The sequence below is a fragment of the Arachis stenosperma genome, chromosome 1 (assembly GCF_014773155.1).
Source record: "Arachis stenosperma cultivar V10309 chromosome 1, arast.V10309.gnm1.PFL2, whole genome shotgun sequence".
Taxonomy (NCBI): domain Eukaryota; kingdom Viridiplantae; phylum Streptophyta; class Magnoliopsida; order Fabales; family Fabaceae; genus Arachis; species Arachis stenosperma.
Window position 1 is genome coordinate 88,674,484 of NC_080377.1, and position 15,348 is coordinate 88,689,831.

Here is a 15,348-nt window from a genome sequence, read left to right on the forward strand (position 1 = left end):
TTTTCTGATTTTTATGTTTATTTTCTTTCTTGGATATATATCAGTTTTTTTTCTTATTTTATATTTCAGATTAGTAATGTAATTATTAAGAAAAATATATTTAAAAAAAAAGAAATATTAAAACATCATTATTTAAAAAAGAAAGATACGTGAAAAAAAGGAAAACAAAAAATTAAAACATCACTATTAGAAAAAAAAACTGTTAATATGCGTATGAATTGAGTCGGAATTAAGGAATATATAAATATAAAAAATAAAAAATTATTGCACAATTGTAGAATAAAAAATAATCATATATATAAAACGAAATAATTATAACAAAAAAATAATTAATATATGTGATTTAGATGTTTTTAATAACTAGTAACATAGAGTTTTACAAAATATAATTCACATATTTTTTATTTATGTATACGTATATATTAAGAAAAACTATCGTAATATATATATATATATATATATATATATATATATATAATTATTTAACAAAATTAATATATAAGGTTATGGAAAGTTCTATTCAAATTTGACAATAACAAGACGACTTACATAGAAATGATTCTCATGAAGGTAAATTTATTATTTTTCATGATTCTTTAAAGTGATGTTAGATCTATTTTATAAATATTTTTGGTTTATATTTTAATATTTTTAATAACCGATAACATAGAGTTTAATAAAATATAATTCATACTTTTTTATGTATATGTATAAAATTATTTATGTTTATGTCTATATATTAAGAAAAACTACCGTAATTTTATCTATATATATAGACTTATTTAACAAAATTAATATATAAGGTTATGAAAAGTCTCATTTAAATTTGACAAGAACAAGACGACTTACATAGAAATGGTTCTCAGAGATGATAAGGTAAGTTGATTATTTTTCATTATTCTTTCAAGTGATGTTAGGTCTAATTTAGAAATATTTTTAGTTCATATTTTAAGTTTATTTGATAAGTAAATCCTTGCACGCCAATCAAAGATAATGCGATTTTATAGATTTATAAGTGCTAATAGCCTTTATATTTAATTTACTTTATAGTGTGATAATAACCAATATATTTATTGGTGGATTTAACTATTACTATATTATTTATATAATCATATTCAATAATATATCTGATTTATTGAAGAAAGTAGATTATTAAAACCGATTAATAACTATTTTAGAGTTAATCCAATTACCACTAAAAAAAACAAACAATACATAACATGTTACTTTTTTATGAATCAAATTATTATAATTTAAATTAATTTAAAAAAATTAAAATTTTAATTTTAATTTTATAACGTGCTATGGGTAATATATATTACACCTCTAGTACTAACTGATTTTAAAAAGACAATTAAAAGAAATAATACTAATACACTTAGAATTTAAATTTTTTTTTCCCACTACGGTCTTCGTTCTTTGTTTTCTCTTTTGCATAATTCATTGCAGATCAACTTTCCACAAGTAACATAATATTTATTCACCATGATTGATTTTTCACTTTTTAAAACTTTCATTGATTGATAATAATATTTTAAAGAAGAGTGATAATTGGAAATTTTAATTCATTTTGTTGATTATCTTTTTAATATTTAAATAGAGAAAAATTTAAATATATATTTTTTTGAAAATATAAAAAAATTGAGAAGAATTCAAAATTTTCTTTATTTTTATAAATTAAAAAATAATTAAAGAAAGAATTAGGATTTTTTTTTCAGAGTAGACATAATATATGTTACACAAATGCACATCAGTTAACCTAAAAAAAAAATCTCTAGGTACATATTTGTTTAAATATATTCCACAAATAAGTTCATCCATTAATATGCAATCAAAATCCTGATTTATTACTGGATTTAAAAAAAAAAAAACCCTTAATTATTACCCTAAAAAGGTAAAAATGTCCTTGTCTAGAAAAATAAATGTTACAAAGTTAGGCTTATATAGTGAATGTGTGATGTGATGATGTGAGAGACCACCCATCCTCTGTCCCTCCAAATCCCTCCAAAACGCATACCTATATAAAGCCGTTAATCGCAGTGTTCTGCCTGCGTTCCAAAAAGTAACAAAGAAACCAAACAATATAAAAATAAAAAAAAAATTAAAAATTTTAAAAAAATCGATAAACAAAGAAAGGGCAATGGAGATTATCGAAGGTGTCTCCGGCGCCCACTTCTCCGGTTGGCGGCCATCATCGACGGTGCCTTCTGCTCCTACTTCTCCCAGCGCTCCATCTCAACCCTTCGTTATCGGTATATAAACTCATTCTTTATAACAGCTCTTCTTGTTTCTTCTTTCTTCTTTTTGTAATGTTTCTTTCTTCAATGTAAGAAGGAAAGAAAGAATTGTGATGCGATGAAACGAATGCTTCACTTTCTCGGGAACCAAACACAATACAAGTTTCTTTGTATACGATCGGGAATGAAAAATGAATCTCTTGCTATGCATTCTCTCATTATAGCTGGAAAATTCAAATAATTTCAATTATTTTGTTATTTTTGTTAATGGAATGCGTCGATTTGATTTTGATTTGCGTGGAGAAGGGGTCTCTGGAGGCACTGCATCGGGGAAGACCACAGTGTGTGAATTGATCATTCAACAACTTCAAGATCACAGAGTTGTTCTTGTTTGTCAGGTCACTACACGATTCATTTTATTATTTCTTCTTGTTCTTGGATCATAAAGAGATCAATGATCATGTCATGAATTATGCATTAAGAGGGATTGTGCGTGTTGTTTTCATCGTAGGACTCATTCTACCGTGGACTAACAAATGATGAGCTGAAACACGTTCATGAGTATAATTTTGATCATCCTGGTATTTTGATCCCGAAACTTCTTAAACTAGATCAATTAACTGATTAAGATCATTATTAGGCACAACAATTATGATGATTGCTGAGTCGTGTGATTTGGTTCTGGTATAGATGCATTTGATACAGAGCAACTTGTAGAAACCCTGAGCAAGCTCAAATCTGGGCAATCAGTTCAGGTTCCAGTATATGATTTCAAGCTCCATCAGAGATCTTCTGATGTTTACCGATTGGTAAGCCAAAGTGTGTTGAACATTTTTCAGAAGAAACTTTATGAATAAGGGAGACACTTATTATTATTTGTCAGGTGAATGCTTCTGAAGTAATCATTATGGAGGGTATATTGGTTTTTCATGAGCAAAGAGTCCGAGACATGATGAATATGAAAATATTTGTTGATGCTGGTAAGAAATGGTCTTCAATTTTTCTTTTTTGAGATGTTAACTGGCCACAGTTTTCTGTGAGAGTGAGATGTTGGTGTCGGTGGGATTTTATAGTATATCCTTATGCATTCCGTGTTATGTAGATCCTGATGTAAGGCTTGCCCGAAGAATAAGACGTGACACGGTTGAAAGGGGTAGAGATGTACACTCTGTACTGGAACAGGTGAGATGATCATGTCACATTGACAGATCAGGAATTCAGAAATAATTAGGATTTCTCTTATTATAGAAATTAAACACTGCTGATGCTTTAGATTTGGCTTTATTCACGAATAGCTAATTTCTGATTGTCGACCAACCTCTGAATGAAAGTCCACTTAGCTGATATGTAAAATCTTCAATGTATTGTCAGTATGCAAAATTTGTTAAGCCTGCATTTGAAGATTTTATTCTTCCATCCAAGAAGTATGCTGACATTATCATACCTCGTGGGGGAGACAATGGAGTAGCGATCGACTTGATAGTTCAACATATTCGCACCAAGCTTGGCCAACATAACCTCTGCAAGATATATCCAAATTTGAATTTGATATTCTCTACTTTTCAGGTTGCATAATTTTCCCCTCCTAAAATTTTACTTATTTCTTCTCCCCCCCCCCCCCCCCCCCCCCAACCAATTATTTCTCATGCTAATTTATGATATTGGATTTCTTACAGACTAGAGGCATGCATACTATTATTCGTGACAAGGATGTCTCAAAGCATGATTTTGTTTTTTATTCTGATCGGCTAATTCGTTTGGTAAGCAAGGACATCGAGATGTATGTGGACTTATTATTAACAAATAAGAACTAATCTTAGTATCACTGTATTAACAGGTAGTGGAACACGGTCTTGGTTACTTGCCATTTAAAGAGAGACATATTATCACCCCTACAGGTTCGTTTAAAGAAGAAGATAGACATGTTCATGGCATGCTTTGAAATATGTCATGAACATACTAAACTTCGTTTGATGACTCCACTAAGCTACCTTCATTACCTCTCAACACTTTCATGTTGTTTGCGTTTTATATACACCATAAAAATTCTTGTTATTCCATTCCAGGAGCAACTTATACCGGAGTTGAGTTTTGTAGGCAATTGTGTGGGGTATCCGTCATACGAAGGTAACTTCCACAATTTGAAAGGTTTACTAGCACTGTTACTACCATGAATTCTCATTGATTAAGTCACTTTATTAAAAATGTAAACAATGTTGTAACCCTCTCTATGTTGGTTTCACTTGTCAATTGTAATGTTTCAGTGGTGAAAGCATGGAAAATGCTTTGCGTGCATGCTGTAAAGGTATAAAAATAGGAAAGATACTCATCCACCGTCAAGGTGAGGAAACCCAGGTAACAGTTCTGATTTTGATCAATCTTTCTTGATTTGTTAGATTTCCAAGAAGTTGGTACACCTCAGCAAAAATAATGATCACCATGTTTTTTGCACTCCATTTTAGCTTATCTATGAGAAGCTTCCAAAAGATATTTCAGAGAGACATGTTCTTCTGATGGATCCTGTACTTAGTACGGGTGAGTTACCATGAAGCTTCTGTTCATCACATTCATTATTTGTCTGATAATTATGCATGACTCTCCATTGCTACTTTTGGTTATTCATCCAGGTAACACCGCCAGCCAGGCAATTGAGCTTCTTATAAAGAAAGGGGTTCCAGAGTCCAATATAATATTCCTCAACCTCATCTCTGTAAGTTTATGTTCAAACTGGATTGGATACATTTGGATGAATTTCAATGTGACACATTTTAACACCGACTTTTCAGGCTCCTGAGGGAATAAATTGTGTATGCACACGTTTTCCGCACCTCAAGATTATCACTTCGGAGATTGAAGAGGGACTAAATGACGAGTGCCATGTGATACCAGGTTTAGGAGAATTTGGTGACCGCTATTTTGGTACAGACGATTAGCTTGAAAGCAAAACAGAACGTTGCAGCAGAAAAATACATATATATAATTTTTTGGTGTTTAACACTGAAGTGACTAATAAACACGCCCGCCTTTTGTTGTTTAAGAGGGCAGTGGCCACCTCTAAATTTTTACAATTCTAAAATTTTTTTCGTAATTTTTCAGAGGCTACATGATATCAAGTACTTGTGGTGTCATGAGTTCTTTCTTTTTGCTTTTGATTGTTTTTTTTTTTTTTTTCTTGGTAGTAAGATATTTAGATATCAATAGATCAATCTTATTTGCGTCATAATAAGGACAAGAAACATAGGAGCAAGGACACGAAACATATTGTGCTAAAATGCCATTATGCCACTAACATGAAAAACCCTATGCTGTAAACGAAAGTGCTGCCAAGGAATATTTCTCATTTTGGCCAAAAAGTCAATATCTAAAAATCTAAAATTGAATAATACCTCAAATAAGTCTCAAAAATTTGGATATGGGATAGATTCGTTCCAAAATATTAGTCCGAGTTTTTCAATTTTCTATTCGTCTCCAACATATTTGGGCTTTGGCTAACGGCATATGAATTAGAAAGCTAGACAAAATTAATCTTTTTTGGAGACAAATCTGTCCTATGTTTGGAGTATTACTCATGTAAATTATAAACTCCCCACTTGGCCACTTCTTTGGGCATGACCCTAGAGAGTAGAGAACCTTCAATTTGCATGATAGCTTCATGGTAAACTGCCCGCGGCCCAGTTCTTGGAGAAATATATAGAATTCTTTAAATAACGAGAAGGCGCAGCCGAGGCCTTGGTTCAATGGCAGCATCACCTGTGTCACTGGGAGCTGCACCCAGGATCGAATCCTCAATAAAAAAGGTAGAACCCATGTTAATAATAGTAGTATGTGTGTTGTGTAATGTGTAGAATGGAGGAAGGAGAGATGCCACCCTCGGGAGAGACTGGAGAACCTTCGGCGAAGGGTGAAACATAACGGCGGAAAAAAGGAGAAAAGCGTCAAGGGGAGGTGTGGGCGCGCGCCAGAACCATTGCAGGTTGACTGACAGCGGGAACACAGTGGAAGCAGAATTTGTCGGTAGAAAGTGGAGAAGATTTCTATTTCTAAACCCAAAAAAGACGTTATTATTATTATTATTATTATTATTATTATTATATGAGTTATAGTTTTTGGTTTAGATTTTATTAGAGTTTAGAATTATGGATTAAGATTTAAGAGTGAGTTAAAAGATTTAGAGATTAGTGTTTAAGAGTTATTTATTTAGTATTTTTTATTTAGTAGTAAGTGTTTAGGATTTGTAGTTCAAGATTTATAGTTTAGGTTATGATCTATGATGCACAGACACAGAAATGAGATACGACACGATTTGGGACACGTCTACACACGAATTTTAATTCTTGAATTGTTGTCCAATTATTTTTTTTAATTTTTGAAATTAAGTTTGGTATCCTCTTAGTTGTTTTATTCTTCCTAATTATTTTACTTATTGAGTTTGAATTTTATACTCCGTTTTGCTTATTAGTTGTTTTATTTTTTTATTTAGTTTATTTTTTATTTTTTTTTTCTTTTTTTTATATTTTATTTTATTTCATTTTTTATTATTTTTATTTTTCTTGATGTTCTTTCTTCTTTGCTTGCCTATTTACCACATGGTGCGTTTAATTCTATTTGGTGTTTTGTGCTAAGGAAAAATAATGGAGAGAAATCACATGAGTTACTACTCACACCCAAGTAGTGATTCATATTATCGTGGATGGAGGAACTATCCGAATTTTGGTTGGCAAAGTCAAAACCAAAGAAACTTTAGTGCTCCATGTTCCAACTATCAAGAGCCACCATCTCCCTATTCATACCAAGAACCACTACCTCTCTATCCATATCAAGAACTATCATCTTTCTACCCATATCAAGAGCCACCATCTCCCTATTCATACCAAGAACCATCCTCTTTTTACTCTTATCAAGGACCATCATCTCCTTCTTATTCATATAAAGAGCCACCATCTCCTTATTCATATCAGGAACCATAAACTCTTGAGCTTCTAATGAAAGAACTCATACATGATATAAGGACGAGTGTAAAAAATGTAGAGAAATATGTGCAGTTGATTATCAAGTTCCAGGAAGAGGAACAAGCAAATTTCTTCCCAAGAGATATAACGTAAGATCCTATGGAAGAAAGTGAGGAAATCAATCAATGAAGTTCATACTCCAGTGAATTAGAGAACTTTTCACCCTCACACATGGAAGAAGAGGAAGATGCAAAAAAAAAAAAGGAAGAATATGCACCAACAAAGAAGGAGGATGCACAAACAAAGGAGGTTGTAAGGGATAAAAACAATTATGGGAATCTACACTCTAATGAAGCAGAGAGTGGCATAGAGGGTGAGTTTATTAAACTACCAATTCAAAAAGTTCTTGATGAAGGGTACACTCCAACAATCACACAACACCCAAATTTTGAAATCAAAGAAGTGAAGGCAACTAAGGAAAGCACTGAAAAGGGGATTGTGACCAAGAAACAGAAAAAAAATGTCTATGAAGAAGAAAAGGTCAGGAAAAAATAATCCAACCTCTACCCCAACAAGCAAGGTGAATCAAGCTAATCACAATAAAAGAAAGCTTGTTAGGAGGACCTTATATCAGGGGACACTAATCTTCACCTCTCCCCCCTTAGAGTCATTTCTTTTAACCAACTAGAAGAAGAGGAAGAACATTCAACAATCAAGTGTCAAGCTAGTGACATTAAAGAAGCGCTTGTTGAGAGGCAACCCAACTACTAGTATCCTTGGTTTTGCAGTTGCTTTGGTTTTAATTTTATAGTTATTTTGATTTTTGCATTATAGTTATTTTAGTTTTGGTTTTAAATTACTTTATCTAATTTTTTTAGAATTTTTCTTGTTTTACATGTGTGGTCATGCAGAATGATTAGAACAGGAACATGAGCAATTAAGAAGAATTTTTGACACCCTGTTTTCATATTTTCTTTGCTTGAGGACAAGCAAACTTTTAAGTTTGGTGTTGTCACTTCGCTTTTGGTCTTTTCTGTTTATTTTAATAGCACCAAAAGGAGATGAATGTTCTTCATGGAGGAATGAGATGGCCACTAGCATAACTGAGGTGGTTGAGTTCCTTTCATTCTATTTCTCTTCCGCTCTTATTTTGTTGTCTTCTGTTTTCTGTTGCTTTGATTGCCTGCATGATCTTTAGTACTTTCATTTCTTAGATTTAGTTTCATTATGTCATTCGCTTTTAGTTAAAAAAAAATGTCTCATGTATTGCTCACTAAACATGAATTCAAAAGAAAAAAATGATATATTGCATGAGAAATTGAGTTTGATTTAAGAATAATCTTATATACTTAAATGTAGGGGTGGCAATATGTACCCTACCCACGGGTACCCAACCCAACCTCACCCGATCGGGTAGGGTTGCCAACCCAATCCGCAGCGGGTAGAGTAGGGTGCAGGTAGGGTTTTTGATGATCGGATTTCCTATCGATAAAGAATAAAAGTAATCGCGTTGTAAGTATAGTTTCTAAACCAACAGAAAATCCTTTCGTACAAAAATTTTGGTTGTCACAAGTAACAAACCCCTTTGAAATTGATAACCGAAGTATTTAAACCTCGGGTCGTCTTCTCAAGGAATTGCAGGGAGGTATGATTTATTATTGGTTGTGGAAAAAGGTATGTTTTGGGGTTTTTAAAAAGGGTTTGAACAAGAGAAATAAATTGCAGGAATTAATAAATCAATAGCTAAGAAAACTCTTGGCAAGGTATGAAAACTGGAAGTCCTATCCTAGTTATCCTTATCAATTGTGATGAGAATTGGATTTTGCTCCCACTCTAACTACGAAAGTAAGTCAGGTGGATAAATCAATATGAATCCTCAAGTCCTAGTCTTTCCCTTGGAAAGACTAGAGTTAGTGGAATCCAAATTAATCAGCAAAGAATTCCAATTTTCAGTCAACACCTCGAGTTTGATAACTCAAGCGTCACCAATTACTTAACCAAAGCCAAAAGAAAAAAAATTCTAAATTATATCATAAATAAAAGAAACAAATCATAGATCTGAAAATACCTCAAATTATATTAAATAGAATATTCAAATCTAACATGGAAAAGTTCATAAATTAAATTGGAAAAATAAATAAAAGGAATATTGAACCTGAAAATTGAGATAAAGAAATCCTAATTCCTTTAAGAGGAATCCTAATCCTAAATCCTAAGAGAGAGAGGAGAGAACCTCTCTCTCTAAAAACTACATCTAAATTATGAAAAGTGAATTATGATCTCATGTCTCGAGTTTCTGCATGTTATCTGACTTTAATCTGTGTTTTTGGTCCGAAATCTGGGTCAAAACGCAGCCTGAAACTGTCTCCAGCGCATTCTGTAATTTCTGCAGATCGCGCATGTCATGCGTACGCGTCGTTTGACGATTCTCCTCTTCACGCGTGCGCGTCAGGCATGCGCTCGCGTCGTTTGCGCGAACTCCAATCCACGCGTACGCGTCGCTGTGATTTTGTCCAATTCGCGCGCACGCGTCAGCCATGCGTGCGCGTCGCTGTCCGCTGGTTGTCTCCTTTATTTCTTGTGCTCCTTCCCTTTTTGCAAGCTTTATCTCCATTCTCTAAGCCATTCTTGCCCTATGAAGCCTGAAACACTTAACACACATATAAAGACATCGAATGGTAATAAGAGATGATTAAAATATACAAATTAAAGACTCTAGGAAGCAAGTTTTCAATCATAGAATATAGATTGGAAGGCAAGAGGCCCATTATCAGCTAAAGCCTAAAAATAGGTTGTTTCCTTGTAACTAGGAGGTCTGTCCGGTTTAGATACTCAAGTCTATAGTGAGAAGAAATCACATACAGTAGTAGAAGCCCAGAGAGAATGGATTTGATCGAAACGACTTTCCTGTCGAACCCCTGTGTGTCTGTATTAATTTCTGACCGCGCGGAATCTCCATAGCCAATTTTCCATTTTGGATTATGAAATCATAGGGTGCCTTTGGTACTAGTCTTATTTCACACGATCTAGGAACTTCCATAACGTTGGCGTGATTCAGTTTGAGCAACGGATCCTGACGTGAGACATCTTCGTAATGAAAATGGAGTGGAAACATAGTGTAGTGATTGATTGAGAAAAATTGATTCCCTCCAGACAGAAAGTCATGTAGGAGTCTTGAAGAATTCATTCTATTGAGTTGTGCTTGGTTGTTGACCAAAGAAAGAAAGGATGCATGGGACTTTTGGGCGTAACGTAACATTCTTTTGCTTCTCATACGATATTTCTAGTTGGATGAAAACGGCGCCCCTAAAGGCGATGTCATTTATGAATTTATTAAATATTAAACTTCCCCGGCTTCACCCTTGGCCTTTGTCCCGAAGAATCACTACCAGCTCTTTTCCCTGCGCTTGCAAAGTCAGCATCATACCTGGCTTAGGGTTCCTGTAGCTCGAGAGAGGTGAGAGTGTAGTGTGGTCCCTGCCTAATTTCTTATTCTTTACTTGCCTACCTCAAACCAACCAACAAAGCCAGTGTAGTGATCCCAGTCATCTATGTCTGAGTTCGAACATTCTTCAGAGAAAAGAACTTACTAATGTGCCTGAATTTGACTTGCTTGCTTTCACACTTCTTCCTTCTCCAGCTTTAAGGGCTATTCTTCGCATAGAGCAAGAAAGATGTTTCTGTCATTCAAAGAGCTAAAGTTAAGTTCCTCACAAGGCTATACTCGAAAAGTAAGTAGAAGGCTTAGGCAAGAATAGGAATTTTTCATCAACGCTAGCGCCCCTAGTTCTATCGTAATCATACATAAACAAGTCAAAAGCCAAAAGCGCCTATAGCAAGATATTAGGTAGGAGTCTTGTAGTGGCTTTAGTTCTTCTCACGCGCATCCACCCGGGCGGATCCCTTATCCTCGTTGAGTACTTCTGTCCCCCCTAACCTCCTATTCATGGGTTTTCTTTCCATTTCGATTGGAACAATCGTTAGGTTTTCCTCTGCCCGCCCCGTCCATCTTTCTTTGAAGGCCGAGTGAACGAAAGGAGAAAGGCAAGCTAAAAAACCTAACTTATAGCATTTCATGGTAGAAGAGTAGCCTACCAAAGAGTTTAGGTCAGGGATCAAAGCAAAGCGTCGAGGCGCGAACAATTTAGGAAAGGAATTGTAAATTCATGCAAATCATATGAATAAGTGGGCAAGAATTTGATAAAAACCACTTAATTAAACACAATATAAACCATAAAATAGTGGTTTATCAACCTTCCCACACTCAAACATTAGCATGTCCTCATGCTTAGTTTAAGGAGATAAAACAAATGGGTAGGGAAAAGCAAGACTCATGCAATGCAACCTATGTGAATGCAACTTACATGCTAAAATGATTCTACCTACTTGGTGAAAAGTAAATAAATCTTTCAAGAATAAATATGAACTGGATTTCACTAATTTAAATCACAAAATAAAGTACAAATAACTTGCAAGAAGAAAATAGCTCATGAAAGCAGGAAACATAGAATTAAGCACTGAACCCTTACTGGTAGTGTATATCACTCTAGTCTCTCAAGTGTATAGGGTAAATTTTCTCAATTCTCTACTAATCTTATTTTCTAAGGCTTGATCTTCATCTAACAATCAACATAAATTTAATGTACCAACGCACAAATCAAGAGGTCTTTTAAGGGTTGTAATGGGGTTAGGGTCAAGGTAGGATTATATTTGGCCAAGTGGACTAAAATCTTAATCCTTAATTAACCTAAACTTTTTCCACCTAACTTAAGACAATCCATATAATCACAATACAATATCTAACTGCCCATTGACTATGTTTACCATATATTCATGCATCCCAAATTTAAGTACAACTCATATGCATTAATTTCACCATTTACTCTGGGGCATTTTGTCCCCATTTTATTTTTCTGCTCTTTTTCTTTTCTTTTTCTCTCCCTTTTTTATTTTTATTTTTCTTTTTACTTTTCTTTTCTTTTGTTTCTCTCAATGCGTACGATTAAGGTATTGAATGCATAAACATGTTCTCGACATTTTTCACATTTTCACAAAAAGTCTAACATACTCAATTCTCAAACCAAATATTTCCAAAGCCACTTTCCCCACACTTAATTCATGAGCACTTTCACTAGTCTAAGCTAATCAAAGATTCAAATTAAAGACATTATTATTTTTCGCTTAGAGTTAATGATGTGCTAAAATAAAGAACAAAGGGTAAAATAGGCTCAACATTGGTTTGCAAAGGATAATGAAAGGGTAAGGCCATATGGGTATGTAAGCTAAGTGAAACAAGGCCTCAATCAAATAAGTATATGCATACATTAAACAATGAAAATATAGAATCAAGCAAGACAAAGATCACAATTTTAGAGAAAAAAAACACACACCAAAAATAAAATATTGGTTGATAAAATGCAACCAATCCAAATAGGCTCAAAATCTCACTGGTTTTGTGTGTTCGAGCTCTAAACCATGTTCCAATATAATATTTTTCAGATAAGTTTAAAAAATTTTAATTCAAATTAGTGAAATACTATAAAAGGTTTCTTGAAAAAGAAAATGTTACTTCGACCAAGTGGTGGTACAGTATGCAATCAAACATGCAAATACACATGCAAATGCAGTAATGAACTAACACAGAAAATTAAAAATTGGTGTTGAGAAGGGACTAACTAACCCATGGAGATCGGTATCGACCTCCCCACACTTAAAGATTGCACCGTCCTCGATGCATGCAAAGATGTGCAGGTGGGTGGCGGTTGTGGTTCCTCAGCTGGTACTCGTTGTAGAGGCTTTCTCTTTACCCTTCCTGGTGGTCATCCTGAAAAAGGAGAGGAGAAAGGGACATGAAGTCAAAGGGATAGAGCAAAGAAGAAGGTAGTACGAGTGATAATCATGCCAAAATAAAGAAGAATGTCGTTAACACATGGTCGTGACTCCATGAAATTAGGACATCAATGAAAATATAACATGATAAATTGAGGCAATTAAATGCAAGATGTTTATTGGCATGCTGGCAAAGGCATGAGTAGCATAGATCAAGCATTAAAAGCCAAAATGTATTATCAGTCGTAAGAAACTAACAATAATGTTTGTACTGACAATTATATTTAATTAATAAAATATAAAAATGGTTTTGTGAAAAGCAAGCATTTAGAGTAGTAGAATAAAAGAAATCTAAAAATAGTACACAATGCCATACGGGCATTTTCACAAATACATAGCATGCATGGAAAATAAGTGGTGGAAAGTATTATATTGAACATGCATGCAACCCTATAAAAAGTAATATATAATTGTCAAACAATTCCTAATAATCCACAAGCAAAATATAGAAAATAATGACCCAGATAAATTTCTAACACCAATGAAAATAATGTAATGAATGAAAGTATGCAAATAAATTAAATGAAATAGAATGGAAGTGAAGAGGGGTGAGAGGTTAAAGGGATGAAGAAGAAGAAAGTAATAGAGAAGGAAGAAAGAAGTAGAAAGGAGAGAAGAAAGATGCGAACGCGTAAAAACTGAACAAGTCATGCGACGCATAAGCGTCGCCCACGCGTACGCGTGGGGGGCCATAAAGGGAACATGACGCGCACGCGTCAGGGACGCGTACGCATGAATGAATTTGTGCCTTTCGCACAAGTCCCTCGCAAGGGCAGCACAACTCTCTGTCCAGGTGCTCTTTACGCCGATTTGGGTATCCACGCGTATGCGTCATTGACACTTACGTGTGGGTGGTAAATATCGTAGGGGACGCGCACGCGTGAGGCACGCGTACGCGTGGGGTGGCTTGTGCGCCACGCACCCCTCCCGTGCGTCTCTCGCGCAACTCACTGTTTAGTTGCATAGTCACATACGACGCGTGCGCGTCGACCCCTGTAACACCCAAATTACCCTAAGCTTTACCTCTAGCCGTAAAGCAAAGGTTAATCAAAGATTACGACAGTTATAAGACTTATATATATATATATATATATATATATATATATATAGAAGAAATAATATAATCTAGAAGCCTGATGGAGGATATAGCTCAAACACAGGATTTAAAAGCGCAAAGCGAACTAACGAAGAATCCAACTTAAAACTCAAGAAACAGATGTGATATGAACAAAGATAATAGTATAATAGTGTAACATCATAAGAAACTAGCCATGACTCGCGGAGTTTAAGCCGGCTAGCCAAACGTACAAAAAAGAGGAAACTGAAGTTTAAAAAATGGCTTATACAAGTTTTGTTCTCTCTCAAATACAGGTTTCTAGGCCGAAACAAAAATACAAAAGCGAGAGACAAATACAAAACAAACCAAAAAGACTCCAAAGGGTATCCGGATCCTCCGCTCCTATCACCAACCAAACAACTCACCAAGGTGGGTTGCGACCTGCATCTGAAAAACAACAACAAAGAATGAAATGAGAACCGGAGGTTCTCAGTATGGTAACAGTGCCCAATGATGTAAGATGTAAGGCCCCGGGACGCCGAAGGCAATCCTAGAACTTCACATCACATACTGATATTCAAGCTTAGAACAAAATAAATAAATAATCTAAACCATAAACCATCAACAGGGTTATCTAAACTTAGGGAATTTCTAACTAATACTAATTACACCGCTGTGCTCCACAGCCCTCGCCAAACTAATCCTCCTTGCGATCCCCTTGCCACCGCCTTCCTAACCTCCTCAGCACCAGACAATCACAGATAATGCAAGCAAGTAATACACAGGTAATATTCATGTATAGCAAGTAATTCAAGAAGCAAGTAGGCATATTGTACATTTAGGCAAACCCAAATAGTCAAAGCAGTCAAGCAAATAAGAGATGCATATGATGAATGCCTATCCTATTGGCTCGTGATATCACTTGTCGGTCCGTAAATGCCAACCCGACACATCCTTCCGGATGTAGCCTTTTCTGCCACACCAGGGATATAGTGCCCTGCACACTCATGCAACAGCGAATCTGCTACGTCAGAGATATAGTGCCCTGCACACTCATGTAGTAGGGAGTCTACTACACCAGGGATATAGGCTCCGCACACTTCCTACAGCAAAGAAGGAACTAACCACAACAAATCATGCAGCAGAACAATCTGCCACGCTAGGGATATATGCCCCGCACACTCTCAACAACATATGCTCATGCAGCAGAGGAATC

At 34.9% G+C, this 15,348-nt stretch overlaps 1 protein-coding gene across 1 annotated transcript; it reads left to right on the top strand.

Moving 5' to 3' along the window:
- Positions 1–855: 855 nt before the first annotated feature.
- LOC130981952 (uridine/cytidine kinase UKL1, chloroplastic-like) lies at positions 856–5,279 on the top strand. Its single transcript, XM_057905730.1, has 15 exons — positions 856–876; positions 1,973–2,252; positions 2,544–2,635; positions 2,749–2,818; positions 2,928–3,046; positions 3,121–3,217; positions 3,340–3,419; positions 3,609–3,803; positions 3,914–3,997; positions 4,075–4,135; positions 4,304–4,364; positions 4,502–4,592; positions 4,700–4,772; positions 4,865–4,947; positions 5,024–5,279. The coding sequence occupies exons 1-15, from the start codon at positions 856–858 to the stop codon at positions 5,168–5,170; spliced, it is 1,554 nt and encodes a 517-aa protein (XP_057761713.1). The 3' UTR covers positions 5,171–5,279.
- The last annotated feature ends 10,069 nt before the right edge of the window (positions 5,280–15,348 follow it).

What these genes read in the sequence shown, in the direction of transcription:
- LOC130981952 (XM_057905730.1), top strand. Translation starts at nt 856, where the DNA reads ATGGTTCTCAGAGATGATAAG. An exon ending in GTCAAGGTGAGGAAACCCAG is followed by an intron (nt 4,593 to 4,699) that starts GTAACAGTTCTG and finishes ACTCCATTTTAG; the next exon opens with CTTATCTATGAGAAGCTTCC. An exon ending in TATTCCTCAACCTCATCTCT is followed by an intron (nt 4,948 to 5,023) that starts GTAAGTTTATGT and finishes CCGACTTTTCAG; the next exon opens with GCTCCTGAGGGAATAAATTG.